Source organism: Oryctolagus cuniculus, chromosome 3 (genome assembly GCF_051225735.1).
Source record: "Oryctolagus cuniculus isolate XC-2025 breed Fujian yellow rabbit chromosome 3, ASM5122573v1, whole genome shotgun sequence".
Lineage (NCBI taxonomy): Eukaryota > Metazoa > Chordata > Mammalia > Lagomorpha > Leporidae > Oryctolagus > Oryctolagus cuniculus.
This window is the reverse complement of record NC_142869.1, coordinates 8,113,519-8,133,207: the sequence shown is the minus strand read 5'-3', so window position 1 is coordinate 8,133,207 and position 19,689 is coordinate 8,113,519. Positions and strand designations below refer to the sequence as shown.

At 42.4% G+C, this 19,689-nt stretch overlaps 1 protein-coding gene across 4 annotated transcripts in view; it reads left to right on the top strand.

Moving 5' to 3' along the window:
* PSMD1 (proteasome 26S subunit, non-ATPase 1) overlaps positions 1-19,689 on the top strand; it is a 100,654-nt gene that overhangs the window by 12,695 nt on the left and 68,270 nt on the right. For all 4 annotated transcript variants that reach the window (XR_016231858.1, XM_070070077.2, XM_070070078.2 and 1 more), the window contains 10 exons: positions 757-983; positions 4,908-4,968; positions 7,427-7,555; positions 8,313-8,401; positions 9,173-9,251; positions 10,686-10,859; positions 14,277-14,388; positions 15,165-15,361; positions 16,603-16,698; positions 18,070-18,134. Coding sequence is in view for 3 of the 4 variants with exons in the window: in XM_070070077.2 (XP_069926178.1) it covers positions 757-983; positions 4,908-4,968; positions 7,427-7,555; positions 8,313-8,401; positions 9,173-9,251; positions 10,686-10,859; positions 14,277-14,388; positions 15,165-15,361; positions 16,603-16,698; positions 18,070-18,134 (1,229 nt within the window). In the remaining variant the exon portion in view is untranslated. The remainder of the gene's footprint in view (positions 1-756; positions 984-4,907; positions 4,969-7,426; positions 7,556-8,312; positions 8,402-9,172; positions 9,252-10,685; positions 10,860-14,276; positions 14,389-15,164; positions 15,362-16,602; positions 16,699-18,069; positions 18,135-19,689) is intronic.

The window sequence follows — 19,689 nt, the reverse complement described above, 5'->3', positions numbered from 1 at the left end:
TGGTTCACTCCCTAGTTGGCTGCAACGGCCTGCGCCGATCCAAAGCTGTGCCGCTCCAAAGCCAGGAGCCAGGAGCTTCCTCCGTGTCTCCAATGAGGGTGCAGGGCCCAAGGACTTGGGCCATCTTCTACTGCTTTCCCAGGCCATAGCAGAGAGCTGGATTGGAAGTGGAGCAGCCGGGATTCAAACCGGTGCCCATGTGGGATGCCAGCACTGCAGGCAGTGGCTTTACCTGCTATGCCACAGCACCGGCCCCTAAAAAATTAAAATTTAAATTGAATTCTTAAAAATCCCAACTTTATTGGATAATTTTATTTAATGGCAGATTATAAGAATAGAAGGAGAAATACTTTTTAATACGGTGATTTTAATGCCTCTTATGCCAGCTCAGCATAATATAATATGTGCTAAATGAAGGAATGTCTCCTACAATGTGTGGTAGGGAAGAAGAATACAAGTTAAGCTCTCATGTGGTTAAGGTTTAAAGAAGCCAGGATTCATTCTGCAGCCAATGTTGAATACTGCTAATTGCCAGTATTAGGAGCTATGAATAGATTTGCATGGCTTTTCTTTATCCCGGATAGATGCCATTTTCAGGAAAACATCTAGTGCTGGGTTTAGAAAGAGTGCTTGACCAGATGATTTTCCAGTGTGCCTGTGTTTGTACTGTAAGATTTTCTCTGTTGTTGATTGTTATCCTGTAAGTACCTTATAGATGAAGTTTCCAATTATAATTGTTCTTTATCTCTATTTCAGTGCTTAATTTTCTTAGACGATCCTCAGGCCGTGAGTGATATCTTAGAAAAACTGGTAAAGGAAGACAACCTCCTGATGGCTTATCAGATTTGTTTTGATTTGTATGAAAGTGCTAGCCAGCAGTTTTTATCATCTGTAATCCAGAATCTTCGAACGGTTGGCACTCCTATTGCTTCTGTACCTGGATCCACCAATACGGGTACTGTCACAGGATCTGAGAAAGACAGGTATAAGTATCATTTTCTGCATTAGAGCTAATTGAACAATCTTTATTACATTTTGAGAATAGTTAGAATAGTCATAGACGGCATATTCTAAAAATAAATTTAACCCTTAACTTATTTAGGTAGTAAAGTTATTGTGGTCTGTAAAGGCTCTTGTTCTGTTATGCATTATGCAAGGCATAATAAGGAAAGTCAAAGAAGTAGACCCTTCTGGAAAAAAGTAAAAGTGATTGTCTGGTTGAGAGGCCTAGTAGACAGTTTATGTACTATTTAATCAAGTAAATTAAAAATTTCAGATAGGGTCAGTGGACTAGCTTTTAAATATCTGGGTTGGATAGTTGGCAAGTAAGAAACATTTTCAGCTTTTTGTACTTTTATTAGAATGAAATACATAAATATCATATGCTGGTATAGTATTTAAAAAATATTTATTTATTTGAAAAACAGAGTTACAGATAGGCGGAGGTGGGGATGGGCGGTGTCTTCCACCCACTGGTTCACTCCCCAGTTGGCCGCAACAGTTGGAGCTACGCCGATCTGAAGCCAGGAGCCAGGAGCTTCTTCTGGGTCTCCCACACAGTGCAGGGGCCCAAGGACTTGGACCATCTTCCACTGCTTTCCCAGGCCATAGCAGAGAGCTGTGTCCAGTAGAGCTCTAGTAGAGCAGCTAGGTCTGGAACCGGTGCCCATATGGGATGCCGGCGCTTCAGGCGGATGCCACAGTGCTAGATTTCATGTATTTCCTTACACATTTGGACCACTTTTTAAAAATGTTTGTGTGTCTTAGTTATGCCTGCTTATTTTCATTCTGAACTTGTCCACTTTAGCAATGAGAGTTCTTCTGAAGAACTTCTCAACCTCTAATACTTTTTTCATTTATTTAGGTTTTCTTTAATTTTCTTCTATTGATTGGTAAGTTTTAGTGCAGAGATTTTATACATTGTTTCCTAAATTTTTTGTATTTTAATTGTATTTCTGATGATAATTTGGTGATATTTTAAGATTTCAATTTCCTGGGGCCAGTGCCGTGACTCACTTGGTTAATCCTCCACCGGCAGCGCCGGCATCCCTTATGGGCACCAGGTTCTAGTCCTGGTTGCCCCTCTTCCAGTCCAGATCTCTGCTGTGGCCCGGGAGTGCAGTGGAGGATGGCCCAAGTGCTTGGGCCCCTGTGCCCGTGTGGGAGACCAGGAGGAACCACCTGGCTCCTGGCTTCAGGTCGGCATAGCTCCAGCTGTGGCGGCCATTCGGGGGTGAACCAACGGAAGGAAGACCTTTCTGTGTCTCCCTCTCACTGTCTATAATTCTACCTGTCAAATAAATAAATAAAATCTTAAAAAAAAAAAGATTTCATGGCCGGCGCCGCGGCTCACTAGGCTAATCCTCTGCCTTGCGGCGCCGGCACACCGGGTTCTAGTCCCGGTTGGGGCGCCGGATTCTGTCCCGGTTGCCCCTCTTCCAGGCCAGCTCTCTGCTGTGGCCAGGGAGTGCAGTGGAGGATGGCCCAGGTGCTTGGGCCCTGCACCCCATGGGAGACCAGGAAAAGCACCTGGCTCCTGGCTCCTGCCATCGGATCAGCGCGGTGCGCTGGCCGCAGCGCGCCGGCCGCGGCGGCCATTGGAGGGTGAACCAACGGCAAAAGGAAGACCTTTCTCTCTGTCTCTCTCTCTCACTGTCAACTCTGCCTGTAAAAAAAAAAAAAAAAAAAGATTTCAATTTCCAGTTTTTTGTTGCTATTATGTAGACATACAATTTGATTTTTGTATATTAATGTTGAATCCTATAACTTTGTTAAATCACTTATTAGCTTTTATTACATTTTTTAATAGATCCGTTCATAGCCTTTTGTACATAGATAGGAATCGCGTTGTCTGCAAATGGGGAGATGGTTTGACTTCTTCCTTTCTCATCTTTATGCCCTTTCCCCCCCTGTTTTTCTGCATTGGCTAGGAGATCCAGTCATAAAATACAGGTCATGAGAGTGAACACCCACATCTTGTTGCCAGTCTTAGGAGGATAGCATGTAGTGTCCTCTTTTTTTTTTTTTTTTTTTTGACAGAGTGGACAGTGAGAGAGAGAGACAGAGAGAAAGGTCTTCCTTTGCCGTTGGTTCACCCTCCAATGGCCGCCGCGGCTGGCGCGCTGCATCCAGCGCACTGCGCTGATCTGAAGCAAGGAGCCAGGTGCTTCTCCTGGTCTCCCATGTGGGTGCAGGGCCCAAGGACTTGGGCCATTCTCCACTGCCTTCCCGGGCCACAGCAGAGAGCTGGCCTGGAAGAGGGGCAACCGGGATAGAATCCAGTGCCCCGACCGGGACTAGAACCCTGTGTGCCGGCGCCACAGGCAGAGGATTAGCCTATTGAGCCGTGGCGTCAGCCTTAGTTTCCTTTTGATTTAAAAAATGTGCTTTTTGAGGCTGATGCCGTGGTGTAGTGGGCTAAGCCTCCGGCTACTGCACTGGTATCCCTTAAGGGCACCAGTTTGTGTCCAGCTGCTCTTCTTCCAATCCAGCTCTGCTTATGGCTGGGAAAGCAGTGGAGGATGGGCTAAGTGCTTGGGCCCTTGCACCCACATGGGAAATCCAGAAACATCTGGCTTCTAGCTTCAGATCAGCTCAGCTCTGGCTGCTGCGGCCGTTTTGGGAGTGAACCAGTGGATAGAGACCTTTCTCTCTGTCTCTCCCTCTCTCTTTCTATAACTCTACCTCTCAGATAAATAAATAAATCTTTAAAATAAAAAACAGTTCTGATTATCTTCTGCTTTCCTCACCTCATTGTGTGTTTTGTTTATTTGCTTGTATGTTTCTTCAGAGTTAATCTTCATTTCTCAAGTGACTTTTTTCTTCTCTAATATTTTCCTATTTCTGTTCAATTCTGAAATTTTCTAATCCTAATATATATTTTTACATCTTATATCATTTACCTTTTTTGAATTTTATAATAATATTGAATGGGATTTTATTTTTTTTTTTTTCAGTGGCTTTTACTGGAATTAGTTTTCTTAAACTTTTTTATTTTACTTATTTGAAAGGCAGAATTAGAGGGAGAGAGAGAGATCTTTCATCCACTGATTGATTCCCCAAAAGCCTACAATGGCGAGGGCTGGGCCAGGCTGAAGCCAGGAGCTTCATCTGAGTCTCCATGTGGTTGCAGGAGCCCAAGAAAGTTAGGGCATCCTCAGCTACTTCCCAGGCCAGTGGCAGTGAGCTGGATTGAAGTGGAGCAGCCAGGACGCAAACGGGCATCCATATGAGATACCAGCATTGCAGGCAGCGGCTCAACCCAGGAGGCCCAGTGCTTTCCTAAACTTTGACATGGCAGGCTTATTTAGGAGAGTTTCTCTAACTTCACTGCTGTCCAGGAGGTCTTCTTCTGTGTTTGTTCAGTATGGAAATGGTGACTGATATTTGAGATGATCTGGCTGTTTCCTTTTCCGCTTTTATCTGGACATTATTTTTTTTATCCCTGCTCTTAATTTGGATTCTCTGCCCAACATTTTCTCCTCGTTATAGTGGGAAGATCTTTTTGTGAGGGACTGTTGACTGCTTAGTTTTAGGAGTTGTTTGCACTCCACCTCTTCACTTAAAACTGGTATTGTGGTTGGTGGTAGTTTTGTCTCCACTTGACAGTATTTTTGGAATAGGAGAGATATCTTGTCATCTGTTTTTGTTGCATTTGTTCAAAGATTTTGCTAGTCTAATTGCTATGCTTTTTTTTATAAATTTATTGTGAAGAAACTCAGCTGAGCTGCTTCTATCTGACAGATATCTAAAATCTTATTTTCCTTTCAGTAATACTTACGAAGTACAAATAATTTTCTTGCAGAATATCTAACTTAGATATGCTTCAGCTCTGTGGTGTAAACAAATTGCACATTGTATTCAGAAAGATTTACTTAATTATTGATTGTTGGTTCTGTTCATTTTAGTGACTCAATGGAAACAGAAGAAAAGACAGCCAGTGCACTTACAGCAAAGACACCAGAAGCGGTAAGAGTGCTTTTTGAAGCTAAGAATGCCATTATTTATTTATTTATTTTAATGAGTGACAGAAACAGAAGGAAAGACAGAAAGAGTTATCTTCCATCTGCCTGTTCACTCTACAAATGGCCACGGCAGCCAGACCTGGGCCAGGCCAAAGTCAGGAGCCAGGAACTCCATTCTGATCTCGCACAAAGGTGGCAGGGGCCCAAGTGTATGGCCTGTCTTCCACTGCCTTCCCAGACGCGTCAGCAGGAAGCTGGATCGGAAGCAGAGTAGTCAGGACTCAAATTGGCACTCCATATCATAGTGCTGGGATTGCACCACAATGCCAGCCCCAAGAATACCATTTAACATGTGTTTCATGGTGTATTGTAAATTCTTTTAGAAGAGTTAAAGCTTGATACTAGCGTAATTTTATAAAAATAGATTTTCTGAAAAAGTACATTTTTTTTTAAGATTAATTTATGGGCCAGCATTGTGGCATAGCAGGATAAACCACTGCCTACAGCACTGGTATCCTACATGGATGCTGATTCAAGTACTTAGCCCCTGCAATAAAAAAATGAAATTTTTGTTTGAAAGGCAGAGTTGGGGCCAGCACTGTGGCACAGCGAGTTAAAGCCCTGGCCTGAAGCACCGGCATCCCATATGGGCACCTGTTTGAGTCCCAGCTACTCCTCTTCCAATCCCGACAGTAGAAGATAGCCCAAGTCCTTCAGCCCCTGCACCCAAACGGGAGACCTGGAAGAAATTCCTGGCTCCTGGCTTTAGATCATCGCAGCTCCGGCTGTTGCAGCCATCTGGGGAGTGAACCAGCAGATGGAAGACTTCTCTCTGTCTCTGCCTCTCTCTGTAACTCTGTATTTCAAATAAATAAAAAATAAATCTTCAAAAAAAAAAGTTAGAGAGACGGAGACAGAGAGATCATCCATCTGCTGATTCACTCTTCAAATGGCCACATTTGGGGTCTCCCACATAAGTGCAGGGCCTCAGGCACTTGGGCTGTTTTTCCCTCCTTTCCCAGGTGGATTAACAGAGAGCTGGATTGGAAATAGAGCAGCTAGCACTTGAAATCATGCCCATATCGGATGCCAGCGGCATTACAAGTAACAGCTTAACCCACTACACCATGCCGCTAGCTCCTGAAAAAGTAAAACTTTCAAGGTAGGTCTTTGGAGCCAGCTTTTTGGCACAGCAGATTCAGCTGCTGCCAGGATGTCAGCATCCCTAATCAGAGCACCAGTTAGAGACCCGGCTGCTACACTTCTGATCCAGCTCCCAGCTATGTACCTGGGAAAGCAGTAGGAGGTCCAAGTGCTTGTGGGGGACCTGAATGGAGTTCCAGGCTCCTGATGCAGCCCTGTCCATTACAGCCATCTGGGGAGTGAACTGGCAGAGGGAAGATTTCTCTTTATCTCTGTCAGTCTGCCCTTCAAATACATAAATATTTTTTTAAAAATGGATCCAGAAAAGCATTTAGAAGAAATCAAATCTTTATAGATCCTTACCAAAGACTAATTTTCTGTTCATAATTACTTCAAATTACCTATCACAAGGTGACAAAAAGGTATGATTCGACAAGTGGCAATCATATGGGGAGCAGGTTAGCTGCTTGCTTGTTTGTGATGCACGTGGTGTATCGAAGGGTGGGGTCAGTGTTACAGTGCTGGTCTGTTGCATGTAAATGCTCCTTCCCTTAAGCCTTAAGACTTGTGGTTTCAGATGTCAGCTAGGTAAACTTCCACTGTTGTTCCCCTGAATGGAGAGTTGTGTGGGGGCTTGCTAGTTCATTAGATCATATGTGTTCATGAACGATATTTCAGTTCTTTCAGTATTAAGTAAGAAATTTCTCATCTAAATGCAAGGTGTCCGGCGCGTAACAAATCTTCCCAGGCAGACGAATCAATTAATTCACAGGCTTTTATTCGGGTTCTGCTCCCGGGCGAGGTTCACCGGTCCCAATAGAGCAACAGAGCGGGGGCTGGAGAAGTCACGTGTCAGAGATTGGGAGAGCTCCTTTTATAGATTCAGGGCATGGGGGTTAAAGGTTGAGGCAGGTCTGATCCTCATTGGTTGACCTTTAGGCACCCGCAGGGACCTTGACAAGGACTTTTCTTCCCTGGAAGTACAGGTGGGGACTCTGCATTCCCGGAAGCTTAGGCCTTCCCTCCTTGCGGGTCCCAGAGCTACCACTAAAGCATATGTTGTGAGAAGTAATTTTCCTGCATGTCATTGGTTATTATTATTTTCTAGTTTTTTTTTTTCATTATTAGAAACATTTGACATTGGAGATCATTCCTCTCAAATAAATGATAATTGAGTTTCTGGATCTCTTAAAATATGAGTTTTGTTATGTATATGATTGTTTGATCTTCACTGATTTATGGCTAATGAAATGAATTTGGCTTAGTGGATTTCAGAAATACATGAATTTTCACTCTTTCTTGTTTGTTTATTTTGTCAGAGTCCAGAACCCAAGGACCAGACTTTGAAAATGATTAAAATTTTGAGTGGTGAAATGGCTATTGAATTACATCTGCAGTTCTTGATACGAAACAATAACACAGACCTAATGATTCTAAAAAACACAAAGGTAGGAAATTCATGTATAATGGAGGTTTCTTTCCTTACGTTTATTTATATTTATTGTTCGTTGAAAACTTGATTTATTTCATTCCTGATTGAGGACATAAGTATTTAGCCTGCATTTGGTGGAAAGAAAATGGAAAGTTAAACTGTTCAGAAACCAAAGAATAGAAAATCTGCTGTTTAAATTCCCACATAAAATCTGCTATTGACCTCAAGTTAAGACTGCAAATAGAACTCTTACTTGATTTACTTGGGTTCTTTTTTTGCTTTTGTTTTTAAAGATTTATTTATTTGAAAGGTAGCGTTACAGAAAGGAGAGGGAGAAACAGACATGTCTTCCATCCACTGGTTTACTCCCCAAATGGCCACAATGACTGGGCTGGGCCAGGCCAAAGCCGGTAGCCAAGAGTTTCTTCCGGGTGTCCTGTGCGGGTGCAGAGGCACAAGCACTTGGGCATCCTTCACTGCTCTCCCAAGCACGTTATCAGGGAGCTGGATCGGAATTGGAGCAGCTGGGACCCACATCAGCACCCATACAAGCCTACAGGCACAGGCTTGACCTGCTGCACCACCATGAAGGCTTTGAATGGCTTATTGCTATAAGCTGGCTCTTTTAGTCTTCATGATGTATTGCCAAGATCCATGTTTTAGCTTTCAGTTCAATTTGTTCATGTTTTCACCACAGAGTAAGGTATCTGAGTGTGTGTGTGTGTATGTGAGTATATGCATGTTTGATAAAAAATTGGTGTTTGTTTTTGTAGGATGCAGTACGGAATTCTGTATGTCACACAGCAACTGTTATAGCAAACTCTTTTATGCACTGTGGGACTACCAGTGACCAGTTTCTTAGGTAAATGTACTTGGAAATTTCCGCTTGTGTTTAAAACCATCTTTAAAGAGACTGTTGATATGTTACATGATTGGTGAGAGTTTCTTTGTTGACCGGTCTTGAATTGTAATATTGCTCTTTTACATATTTAGGAGTCAAATATTTCTGCTTGTTTCAGGCAGAATTTCTCTTTATTAGTTGGCTTGACCATAGGCATTTGAGGGAAATGGATTTAGCTCTTAAAATGTAATAGTTTTGCTTTTGTTCATAGTGAAATTATATATTATATATTATACATTTAAAAAATCCTCAGTATTAAGAATAACAGGTCATAAAATGGGTTTTACAGTAACTTGATCCACAAAGTAAAATTATTTGAAATGGTTAAAGGTAATATTTTGGGGATTTTGGTTTTTTTTAAAGATTAATTTATTTAAAGTCAGAGTTACAGAGAGAGGGAGAAACAGAAAGAGGTCTTCCATCCACTGGCTCACTCCCCAAGTGGCTGCAAGGAAACCATGAGCCAGGATCTTCTTCCCAGTCTGCCACATGGGGGAAGGGGCCGAAGCACTTAGGCCGTCTTCCCCTGCTTTTCCCAGGCCAGTAGCAGGGACTGGATCAGAAGTGGAGCAGCCAGGACTCAAACCAGCACTTATGTGGGATGCCAGCATTGCAGGCAGCAGCTTTTCCCACTACACCACAACAGCCCCTGTTTTGTTTTTAAATTTTCATGTTTAAAAGTTTTATGTAATTTTTCTGTTTTAATAGTATCATTAAGTTTTTTTCTTACAGAGATAACTTGGAGTGGTTGGCCAGAGCCACTAACTGGGCAAAATTTACTGCCACAGCCAGTTTGGGTGTAATTCATAAGGTAATTCATCCTGATCAGTGGAAAGCAGCATTAGAAACAGAAGACTGTCTAAGCCATTTTGCAGAAGATGAATTGAAATGTTGTTTTCATGGTCTAAGATGAATTCAGGAAAATGTTAAAAAGTAAAGGGGAAAAAAAAAAGCATGTTCAAAGTGTGTTGAGGTTGATTAGTTTCTGAGAGGAGGAGCGTGGTGGGGGCAAGAGGCGCGGAGTCACCACACAGACCCCGGGAGTCGGGTGAAAGTGGGCCAGAGGGGAGCAGCCCAGACTCGTTTATTTCAGTTGCTACAGCTGCTTATATAGCCAAGGCAGCCAATCTGGTCAAGGGGCGGTCTATGCCCTAAACAAAGCCATCCAATCACAGCCTGTTGCCAGGCAGTTTCTGAAACCATCCAATCACGGCCTGCTGTCAGTCAGGCTCTGTTGTCAGGTGGGATTCAAAGCCATTCCTGAGTAACTGACGCTTACTTGCCAGCAGCCATCTTGGCATGGCCTTCTCATTCCACCACATGTTCATAGTGTTTTTGTTTTGTTTTGTTTTGTTTTGTTTTAAGATTTTATTTATTTATTTGAAAGTCAAAGTTTTACAGAGAGCGAGCGAGCTTCCATTGCCTGGCTTACCCCCCAGCGAGCTACAGTGGCCATGGCTGAGCCAGGCTGAAGCCAGGAGCTTCATCTGGGTCTCTCTTGAGAGTAGGGGCCCAAACAGTTGGGTCATCTTCTGCTGCTTTCTCAGGCCATTAGCAAGGAGCTGGATCTGAAGTGGGACAGTCAGGACATGAACTGGTGCCCATGTAGGGTGCCTGCATCACAGGCAGTGGCTTTACTTGCTACACCACAACATTAGTGCCCTCATAGTTTGTTTGTTTGTTTGTTTATTTATTTATTTATGTTTTGACAGGCAGGCAGAGTGGACAGTGAGAGAGAGAGAGACAGAGAGAAAGGTCTTCCTTTGCCGTTGGTTCACCCTCCAGTGGCCGCCATGGCTGGCACGCTGCGGCCGGCACACTGCGCTGATCCGATGGCAGGAGCCAGGTGCTTCTCATGGTCTCCCATGGGGTGCAGGACCCAAGTACTTGGGCCATCCTCCACTGCACTCCCTTGCCGCAGCAGAGAGCTGGCCTGGAAGAGGGGCAACCGGGACAGAATCCAGTGCCCCGACCGGGACTAGAACCCAGTGTGCCGGCGCCGCAAGGCGGAGAATTAGCCTAGTGAGCCGCGGAGCCGGCCAGCCCTCATAGTTTTTCTAATCAGCGTGTTCATGTTCTCTAAAAGCCTTTCTCTCACTTGAATGATTAAGTTGTATGGGAGAGAGTCCCACTAGCACCTCTTTAAAAGACAAGTGAACTTACGAAGAAAGGCAGTACTCATAAAAAATGTGGCGTCTTTTTTCTCCCTTCTCCATACTGATATCTTTGTGGCTCAAATTTACAGGGTCATGAAAAGGAAGCGTTACAGTTAATGGCGACATACCTTCCCAAGGACACTTCTCCTGGATCAGCCTATCAGGAAGGTGGAGGTCTCTATGCATTGGGTCTCATTCATGCCAATCATGGTGGTGATATAATTGACTATCTGCTTAATCAGCTTAAGAATGCCAGCAATGATGTAAGTATTGAAATAGAAAACTAAATTTCCATTACTTAAAAGTCCAAGAAAATATGACATTTACCAAAGTATTTTAATGAATAGAGATTTTGTAGGACTTTGGAATATACAAAACAGTACTATTCTCTTAAAGCTGTTGTGTTTTTTAAGATAATTTTATTTCCTTCTCTGTAAGCTAAAATTGTGATTCTTGGTCCTTTAAACCCCATGTAAAATAGACATCTTGGAATGTTATAACTGTGTGACTTTGGTTATGTAGTCCAACCCTATCATTGTACTGGAAACTAGCCCTCAAAATTACACATACTCTCTTAGAAATAAAAATTTTTGTTTTTTGAATTTTCTTCCTGAAATTTTTACTTACTGAGAAGCAGAGAATGAGTTCCCATCCTCTAATTTATTCCTCAGGTGCCTCAGATGGGCAGGTTTGGCCCAGGGCCTGAGATAGGAGCTGGAATACAATCTAGATCTTCCACATAGATAGCAGGAACCGAGTTCCTTGAGCTGTCATAGCTGCTGCCCCCAGTCTGCATTGGTAGGAAACCGGAATCAGGATTCCTGCCTGGGAATTAAACCCAGGTTTGATTTGTGGAATGCAAGTGCCTTAAATAGCAGCTTAATTTTCTTTCTTTCCTTTTTTTTTTTTTTTTTTTAAATATAAGTCTTTTGGAAAAGCTTATTAAGCAACCTTGTTCTTAACTTTAGGGAACCTTAAATAGGATGTTAGACTTTAATTTCCATGTTTGAGTAAACTCTTTTAGAAGACTATCAGGTGAGTAATTAAGTGAACTAGAAAACCTTATCCTCATATTTTAGTGAAAAGATGGAAGCCAGTAGGATGGTCTGTCTCGGCTAATCTACCTCTCATTAATCATGTGTGTATGGACGCACATCTTTTATTTCCTCTGGTCTTAGGTAAACATTTTATTTCTTTCTTTCTTAAAATTTCTTTATTTATTTGAAAATCAAGAGTTAAGGGGGCTGGCGCTGTGCTGTAGCAAGTTAAGCTGCTGCCTGTAGCACCAGCAGAAGATGGCCTGAGTGCTTGGGCTCCTGCACCTGTGTGGGATACCCAGCAGAAGCTCCTGGCTCCTGGCTTAGGTCTAGCCCTGCTCCGGATGTAGAGGCTGTCTGGGGAATGAACCCGCGGATAGATTTCTCTCTCACTCCCTCTCCCTCTCTAACTCTGCCTTTCAAATAAAATAAATAAATCTTTTAAGACAAAATAAAGAGTTAAATAGAGGGAAAGAGAGGGAGGGAGATCTTTCATCTGCTGGTTTACTTCCCAGATAGCCACACGGCCAGGAGCTTGGAACTCCATCCGGGTTTTCCACGTGTGTGGCAGGGACCCAAGCATGTGGGCCATTTTCTGTAGCTTTTCTTAGGCCATTAGCAGAGAGCTGGGTTAGAAGTGGAGCATCTGGGACACAAAATGGCATTCATATGGGATGCCGGTGTCATAGACAGGTGGTGGTGGCTTTACCCAGTATGCACCACACTGGCTCCTAGTTCTCTAAAAGCCTTTCTCTCACTTGAATGATTAAGTTGTATGGGAGTGTATGTTCACACTGGCTCCTAGCTTCGCTTTTTTTTTTTTTTTTTTTTTTAAGATTTATTTATTTGAAAGAGTTACAGATAGGCAGAGGTAGAAAGAGAGAGATCTTTCATATGCTGGTTAACTCCCCAAATGGCCAGAGCTGGGCCAATCCGAAGCCAGGAGCCAGGAGCTTCTTCTGGGTCTCCCACATGGGTGCAGGGGCCCAAGCTCGTGGGCCCTCTTATAATGCTCTCCCAGGCCATAGCAGAGAGCTAGATCTGAAGTGGAGCAGCTGGGTCTGGAACTGGTGCCTATATGGGATGCTGGCACTACAGGCAGCAGCTTTACCCGTTATGCCACAGCACCGGCCCCCAGCATTTTCTTAATAGACAGGATTTATGGTTACAAAAAGCAACAGCAGTTGACAGCAATAGAAGCCTCCTTTGACAGTTTAAATGAGGAATTTATTGGCAGTAGCTTTTTTAAAAAAAAAAAATTATTTTTAATTATTTGAAAGGCAGAGTTACAGAGAGAGGTGGGGAAGATAGAGATCTTCCATCCACTGGTTTGCTCCCCAAATGGCCACAGTGGCCAGGACAGGGCCAGACTAAAGCCAGGAGCCAGGACTTTCATCTGAGTCAGGCCCAAGCACTTAGGTCATCTGCTGCTTTCCCAGGCGCATCAGCAGGGATCTGTATCAGAAGTGGAGCAGCCAGGACTCAATCAGCACCTATATGGAATGTTGGCATTGCAGGCAGTGGCTTATAATTAGTGGAAAAGCTGATGAACAAAGTTTAATAGCCAAGGAATCTCCAAAGATCTAAATAATATGAATGATTAAAATATTCTCTTTGGGGCCATACTGTCAGGATGAATGAAACAGGTTTTGTTTGTTTGTTTGTTTTTAAATTTTTATTTATTTGAGAGGGAGAGGGAGAGGTCTTCCATCTGCTGCTTTACTATACCAGATGGCCCAACAGCCAGGGCTGGGCCAGGCTAGACAGGGACCAGGAGCTTCTTCCAGGTCCCCCACACAGGTGTGAGGGACCCAGTCACTTGGGCCATCTCCCACTGCTTTCCCAGGCTTTAGCAGGGAGCTGGATCAGAAGTAGAGCAGCTGGGAATGAAACCTACATGCATATAGGATGCCAGTATTGTAGGTGAAGGTCTAACCCATCAGACCACAATGCCTGCCCCTACTACTTTCTTGACACCTATATTTCACCTCTTTCCTCTGTCTTGAGTGTCTTCCTCTTTACTACTTCCTCCCTCTCAGCCCAAAAGCATACTCAGTCTCATATACCATAAAAAAAAAAGCTTATCCTTGATCCTTGAATCTCCCTTAGTTATTGTCCAGTCTTTTCCTTGTCACTTAATTTTGTTTTGTTTTAATATTTATTTATCTGTTCAAAAAGCAGAATGACAGAGAGAGAAAGAGAGATCTTCCATTAGTTGGCTCGCTTCACCAGTGCCTGCAATGGCTGGGACTGTGCCAGGCCAAAGCTTGGAACTTCATCCGTGTCTCCTAGTGGGTTGCAAGGACCCACATATTTGAGCCATCATCCACTGCTTTCCCAAGCATATTAGGAGGAAGCTGGATCAGAAATGGAGTAGCCGGGACTTTAAGAGAATTGTTCTCTGTATCCACTTTGTTGTCTCTCATTCACTTCACAAACTCAATGTTATTTTGTATTTGCAAGCGTTATTATTTTGAAACTAAACTTGCTGAGTTTACCACTAGCCTGATTTTCAAATCCTTTGCTTATTCTCACTGAGCCAGTCTCTACATATTTAATATCAAATTATATCTTGAAATTAGGATAAGGCTTACAGTTTAAGTACAGGGTACCAAATCTCTGGGATCACTGCTTTTCCCTTAGATTGTTCGACATGGTGGCAGTCTGGGCCTTGGTTTGGCTGCCATGGGAACCGCACGCCAGGATGTGTACGATTTGCTAAAAACAAACCTTTATCAGGATGATGCTGTAACAGGTAAGCATTCCTTTCTAAAGACAACTAACCAGGATTAATTTATATGACTTCAATATAGTCATACCTTGGGATCTGAAAATGAGTGTTTCTAGGACACACACACACCCCAGCAGGTACCAAAATTGGAGGGTGCTCAAGTCTTAGAATTATGTGTAACCTACACTTACTCGCCTATATGCTTTAAGTCATCTCTAGATTACTAAAAATGGTTAGTACAGTATAAACGCTATGTAGTTATTATATATTGTATTGTTTAGAGAGTAATGACAGGGAAGAAAAGGTTGTACTTTGCACAGATGCAACTTTTCCCCCAAATCCTTCAATCTTAAGGAATTTTACTTGAAGAAGAAGTGGATTTTGTCCCATTTGTGAGACTATCTTAGAAAAATGTGTTTTGAGATATACAAGCTTTCTAAAATGATACACACCTTGTATGTCTCCTTTATAACTGAGTTGCAAATTGCAGTTTATTAGCGTGACCTGCTTGGATCATGTGCCCGTTTTTTATTATTTAATGATAATGTTGAAAAAGTGTTGTTATAATGTCTCCTTTGAAATCACTCTAGGGTTTGTACATTCAGTCAGGCTTAAAAGAAAAACAGCTTTGTACTCCTCACATAGTATCCTCTTTTTTATTAGATGGTTTGAAAAAATACTGTTAGAAACAATGATTGTTTTAATAGTTGTTGCTAATAGGTGACCTTCTTATTGGATGTGTTTTATTGACTTTACAAGCATAACTCTTGTTCATTAAGGTTTTATTCTTTACTTGCTAGGAGAAGCAGCTGGCCTGGCCCTAGGTTTGGTTATGTTAGGCTCTAAGAATGCTCAGGCTATTGAGGATATGGTGGGCTATGCACAAGAAACTCAACATGAGAAGATTCTGCGTGGGCTTGCTGTTGGAATTGCATTAGTGATGTATGGGAGGATGGAAGAGGCCGACGCTCTCATTGAGTCTCTGTGTCGTGATAAGGTGAAGGCACATTTGTCTGCTTCTCCCTTGCACCCTTTACTCTCTAGTTCCCTCCAGCATGTGAAAAACATTTACCTGCAGTAGGAATTCTGGTTTCAGCAGAATCCTGATAATATTTTTCCATAAAACTCACAAGATACATAATGGAATGTAAGAAAGGAAAATACTGATTAGAAAAGATACATGAGAGTAATTTTGGATTTTAAATTGAGCCACAGCTTCAAATCAGTATTCAGATAGGCAGATCCAGAAAAGTTTTTCAGGAATTTGCAAGTTGATTTATTTTAGGAATAATGTTTTTGGGATGATTTCATAACTGTTTATAAGATACAAAGCTTGCCGGCGCCGCAGCTCACTAGGCTGATCCTCCGCCTTGTGGCGCCGGCACACCAGGGTCTAGTCCCAGTTGGGGCGCCGGATTCTGTCCCGGTTGCCCCTCTTCCAGGCCAGCTCTCTGCTGTGGCCAGGGAGTGTAGTGGAGGATGGCCCAAGTCCTTGGGCCCTGCACCCCATGGGAGACCAGGAGAAGCACCTGGCTCCTGCCATCGGATCAGCGCAGTGCAGCGGCCTCAGCGTGCCGGCCGCGGCGGCCATTGGAGGGTGAACCAACGGCAAAGGAAGACCTTTCTCTCTGTCTCTCTCTCTCTCTCACTGTCCACTCTGCCTGTCAAAAAAAAAAAAAAAAAAAAAAAAAGAAAGAAAGATACAAAGCTTATTGCACTATTCTTTCATCAGAAAACAGCGCCAGTCTCTCTGCTTACTTGAGTGATTTTTCTTCTCATTGCCTATTGTTTCGTTTTGATAGTGGTATTGTATATAGTAGGTAGTAAGTAATACTGTCCTTTATAGTCTGATAAAAAGAACCACCACAGTAATTTATTGATAAAATTCATTAAATTAACAGTTTCATGTCTCTTTCCCCTTAATTCTGAGTGCCCAGGAATTAAATAATAAGGTAAAAGTATATTCAGATGTGGAATTAGAAATGAACTTCTTTGTGGTTTGATGAGTAAAAGTTGGAAGCAGTAGGGTAGTGGACATTGTTATGTATTTGTCCGCTTCCTGCAAAGTATGAGGCAGTACAGACAGACGTACATACTGCGTAGAATATTGGAAGTGAAGAGCAGTTCATTCCTTTGTATTGGATTTTGTTTCCCCGTTCGTTTAGAAAGCTACCAACCTCAAAAGAGATTGACTTGAGTTTGTAAGTTGATGGTTGATGTTGAGTCATTCTTTCTTAGGATCCAATTCTTCGACGTTCTGGAATGTATACCGTAGCCATGGCTTATTGTGGCTCTGGTAACAACAAGGCTATTCGACGCCTGCTGCATGTTGCTGTAAGTACCTGACCTTTCTGAAGGACAAAGTTGAAGGGAAGGTTTGCAGATGAATACCGCACCCATAGCACATAACCACCAACGGTGATCTAGGTGAAGATTCTCAGTCACTGGATACAACAGGCCATGACTTAGCACTAAGCTCACGCAGCTTGTCAGGACAGGATAACATATATCACTATGAATCAGCTTTTTTTTTTAAAGGCTATCTTTTTTCTTTTAAAGATTCATTATTTATTTGAAAGGCAGAGTTACAGAGAGAGAGGGAGGAGGAGAGAGAAAGAGAGAGAGAGATCTTCCATCTATTGGTTCATTCCCCAAATGGTTGCAACAGCCGGGGCTGGGCCAGGCTGAAGCTAGAAGATTCTTCCGGGTCTCCCACATGGGTGGCAGAGACCCAAGCACTTGGGCCATCTTCTGTTACTTTCCCAGGCACAATAGCAGGGAACCAAGTCAGAAATGAAGCAGTCAGGACTTGAACCAGTGCCAATATGGGATGCGGTGTCATAGGCAGTGGCTTAATCCACTAGTCAGGTATAACTTCCAAAACACTGCATGGGGCATTCTCGCTTGTAAGGGGTAGGAGACCATGTGAGGATGTGACCCACTCTGAACAACAGCAATAGCTGTTTTTACAGCCAGTGACGTTAGCGTCCAGGTACTCCTGAGGGACATGCTCTATCACAGGGCACATGCAAGTGTTTGCATTGTGCTTGAGTTTAGAACATATTTTTTTGGAAATAACATTTAAGGAATGGTTGGATTTTAAGGCTAGCTCACAAAGACTGTAATGCAGTTGCAATAATTTTTTTATTTGACAGGCAGAATTACAGAGAGAAGGGGGCTGAGAAGGAGAGAGAGAGGTCTTCCATCTGTTGGTTCACTCCCCAAATGACCACAATGGCTGGGGCAGGGTCAGACCAAAGCCAGGAGATTGCTCCAGATCTCCCATGTGGGTGCAGGGGCCTAAGCATTTGGTCTGGACTCCACTGCTTTCCCAGGCACATTATCAAGGAGCTGGAATAGAAGTGGAACAACTGGGTCCCAAACCAGCACCCATATGGGATGCCAGTATCAGGCAGTGGCTTTACCCACTGTGCCACAATGCCAGCCCTTGCAGTTGAAATAATTCAAGAGGTAGTACTAAATCTTAGCCTTTGTCAAACTTTAAAGGCTTCTAAGTCCTGAAATGCAATTCACACATGGCTTTCTAAATTGGAGACATTTTTAATGTGTCTTTGTTGTAGAAAAATTTACTATAGTGAACTAAGGTGTCTATAGTGATGTTATTATGTGCACACAGTGAGAGGATGGACATTTTAGTAAGAATATTAGTGAAAATAAAATAATAATCTTAAACTTTCCCCCCAGGTAAGCGATGTCAATGATGATGTCAGGAGGGCAGCAGTAGAATCACTTGGGTTCATTTTATTCAGGTAATAATTTATATTCTGTTTTCTTTTGTATTCATTAAACAGAAACTAAATATTGAGGAATATATCTAGGTTCAGAGTAAGAACCATTTAGCAATAAGAATTATGTTATGGGGTTCTGAGAACCTATTTGAGAAGTAGTAAATTGACTTAATTCTTACAAGTTTTGTATTTTTTTATAACATTCTCCTTTTTTAATTTTTTAAGTCCATATAACACCTCCAGTACTCTTCTTGTATATTTTGATATTTCAGTTGTACAGTTCCGGTGTCTTTGGTAAGAGTAAAAGGTTCATGAATAAAAGATATTAGGCCTTCTTTAAACGCAAAAGCGTGGAAGTTTTGCAGATTAAAAACAAATTACTTTGGACTTGTAGATGTGGAGAAGCCCTTCACACTAAACCGGTGCTTCCTAGGTCGACTCCTGGCTCAGCCTCTCATCAGCTGTGTAACTTGGTAGCTTAACCTCTTTGAGTCTCAGCTTCCTCAACTGTAAAGTGGGCATGGCAATAGTATGTATTTGAAAAGATAGGGTTTTTGGACAGCTAAGTGAATGGCTATAACTTATGCCCTTAGAGCTTACTCTAGTAAGCACCCTCTGAGTATTAGTGGTAATAATTGTAGTTGTGGTGGTATTGGTGGAGTTAGAGGTAATGCTTCCTCTAGGAGTTCTAGTACTGTCTGCCTAACTCCAGTTTCAGACATTAATGTTCTTTGAGCTAAAATAGTTTCCCTTCTTTCTTTTTTTAAAGTTTATTTATTTTATTTACTTGAAAGGCAGAGTAACAGAGAGGATAAAGAGAAAGAGATCTTCCATCCACTGATTTAGTCTCTCAGTGTTTGCAGCAGCAGGGGCTGGGCCAGGCTGCAGTCAGGGGCCAGGAACTCCATCAGAGTCTCCCACATGGGTGGCAGGGGTCCAGGTATTTGGGCCATTATTTTCTGCTTTCCAAGGCTTATTAGTGGGGCACTGGATCAGAAATGGAGCAACCAGGACTCAAGCTGATGCTGATATGGATTGTTGGCATTGCAGGGATCAGCTTAACCTGCTGCATTACAATGCCAGCCTCTAAAATAGTTTATCCTAAAAATATAATGAAGGCAAGTTAAAAATACTTATTTTACACTGGTTGGACACTGCATGTTATAGCTTATTTTGATGAAATTACATGGTAAGTTCCCAAGGCACATGTTAGGTGAGTCAAACATCTGTGTCCTTTTTAATCACTAGAAGAGATTTTCTACCCCAAGTTCTCTGGGAGTGGAGCTTTGTTGTAAATATTATAATGTAATAGAACATGAGTTTCTTGAACATCCTCTGTGAACTAATTACAGGATTCTCTCCATAATTACCAGATAGAAATTCATCTATTTACTGCCAGCTATAAAATATTTTCTTCCTATTGTGGATAAAAACATTGAGCAAAACACAGACCCTTATAGCATGCTAATGGGTTTCTTCTTACACTAGTTTTCTTGAATGAGATTGTTGAATGAGATGCTAATATCCTAGCCTCTAGTCTTCGTTTGTCCAATTTATTCACAGATACTTTGAGAGC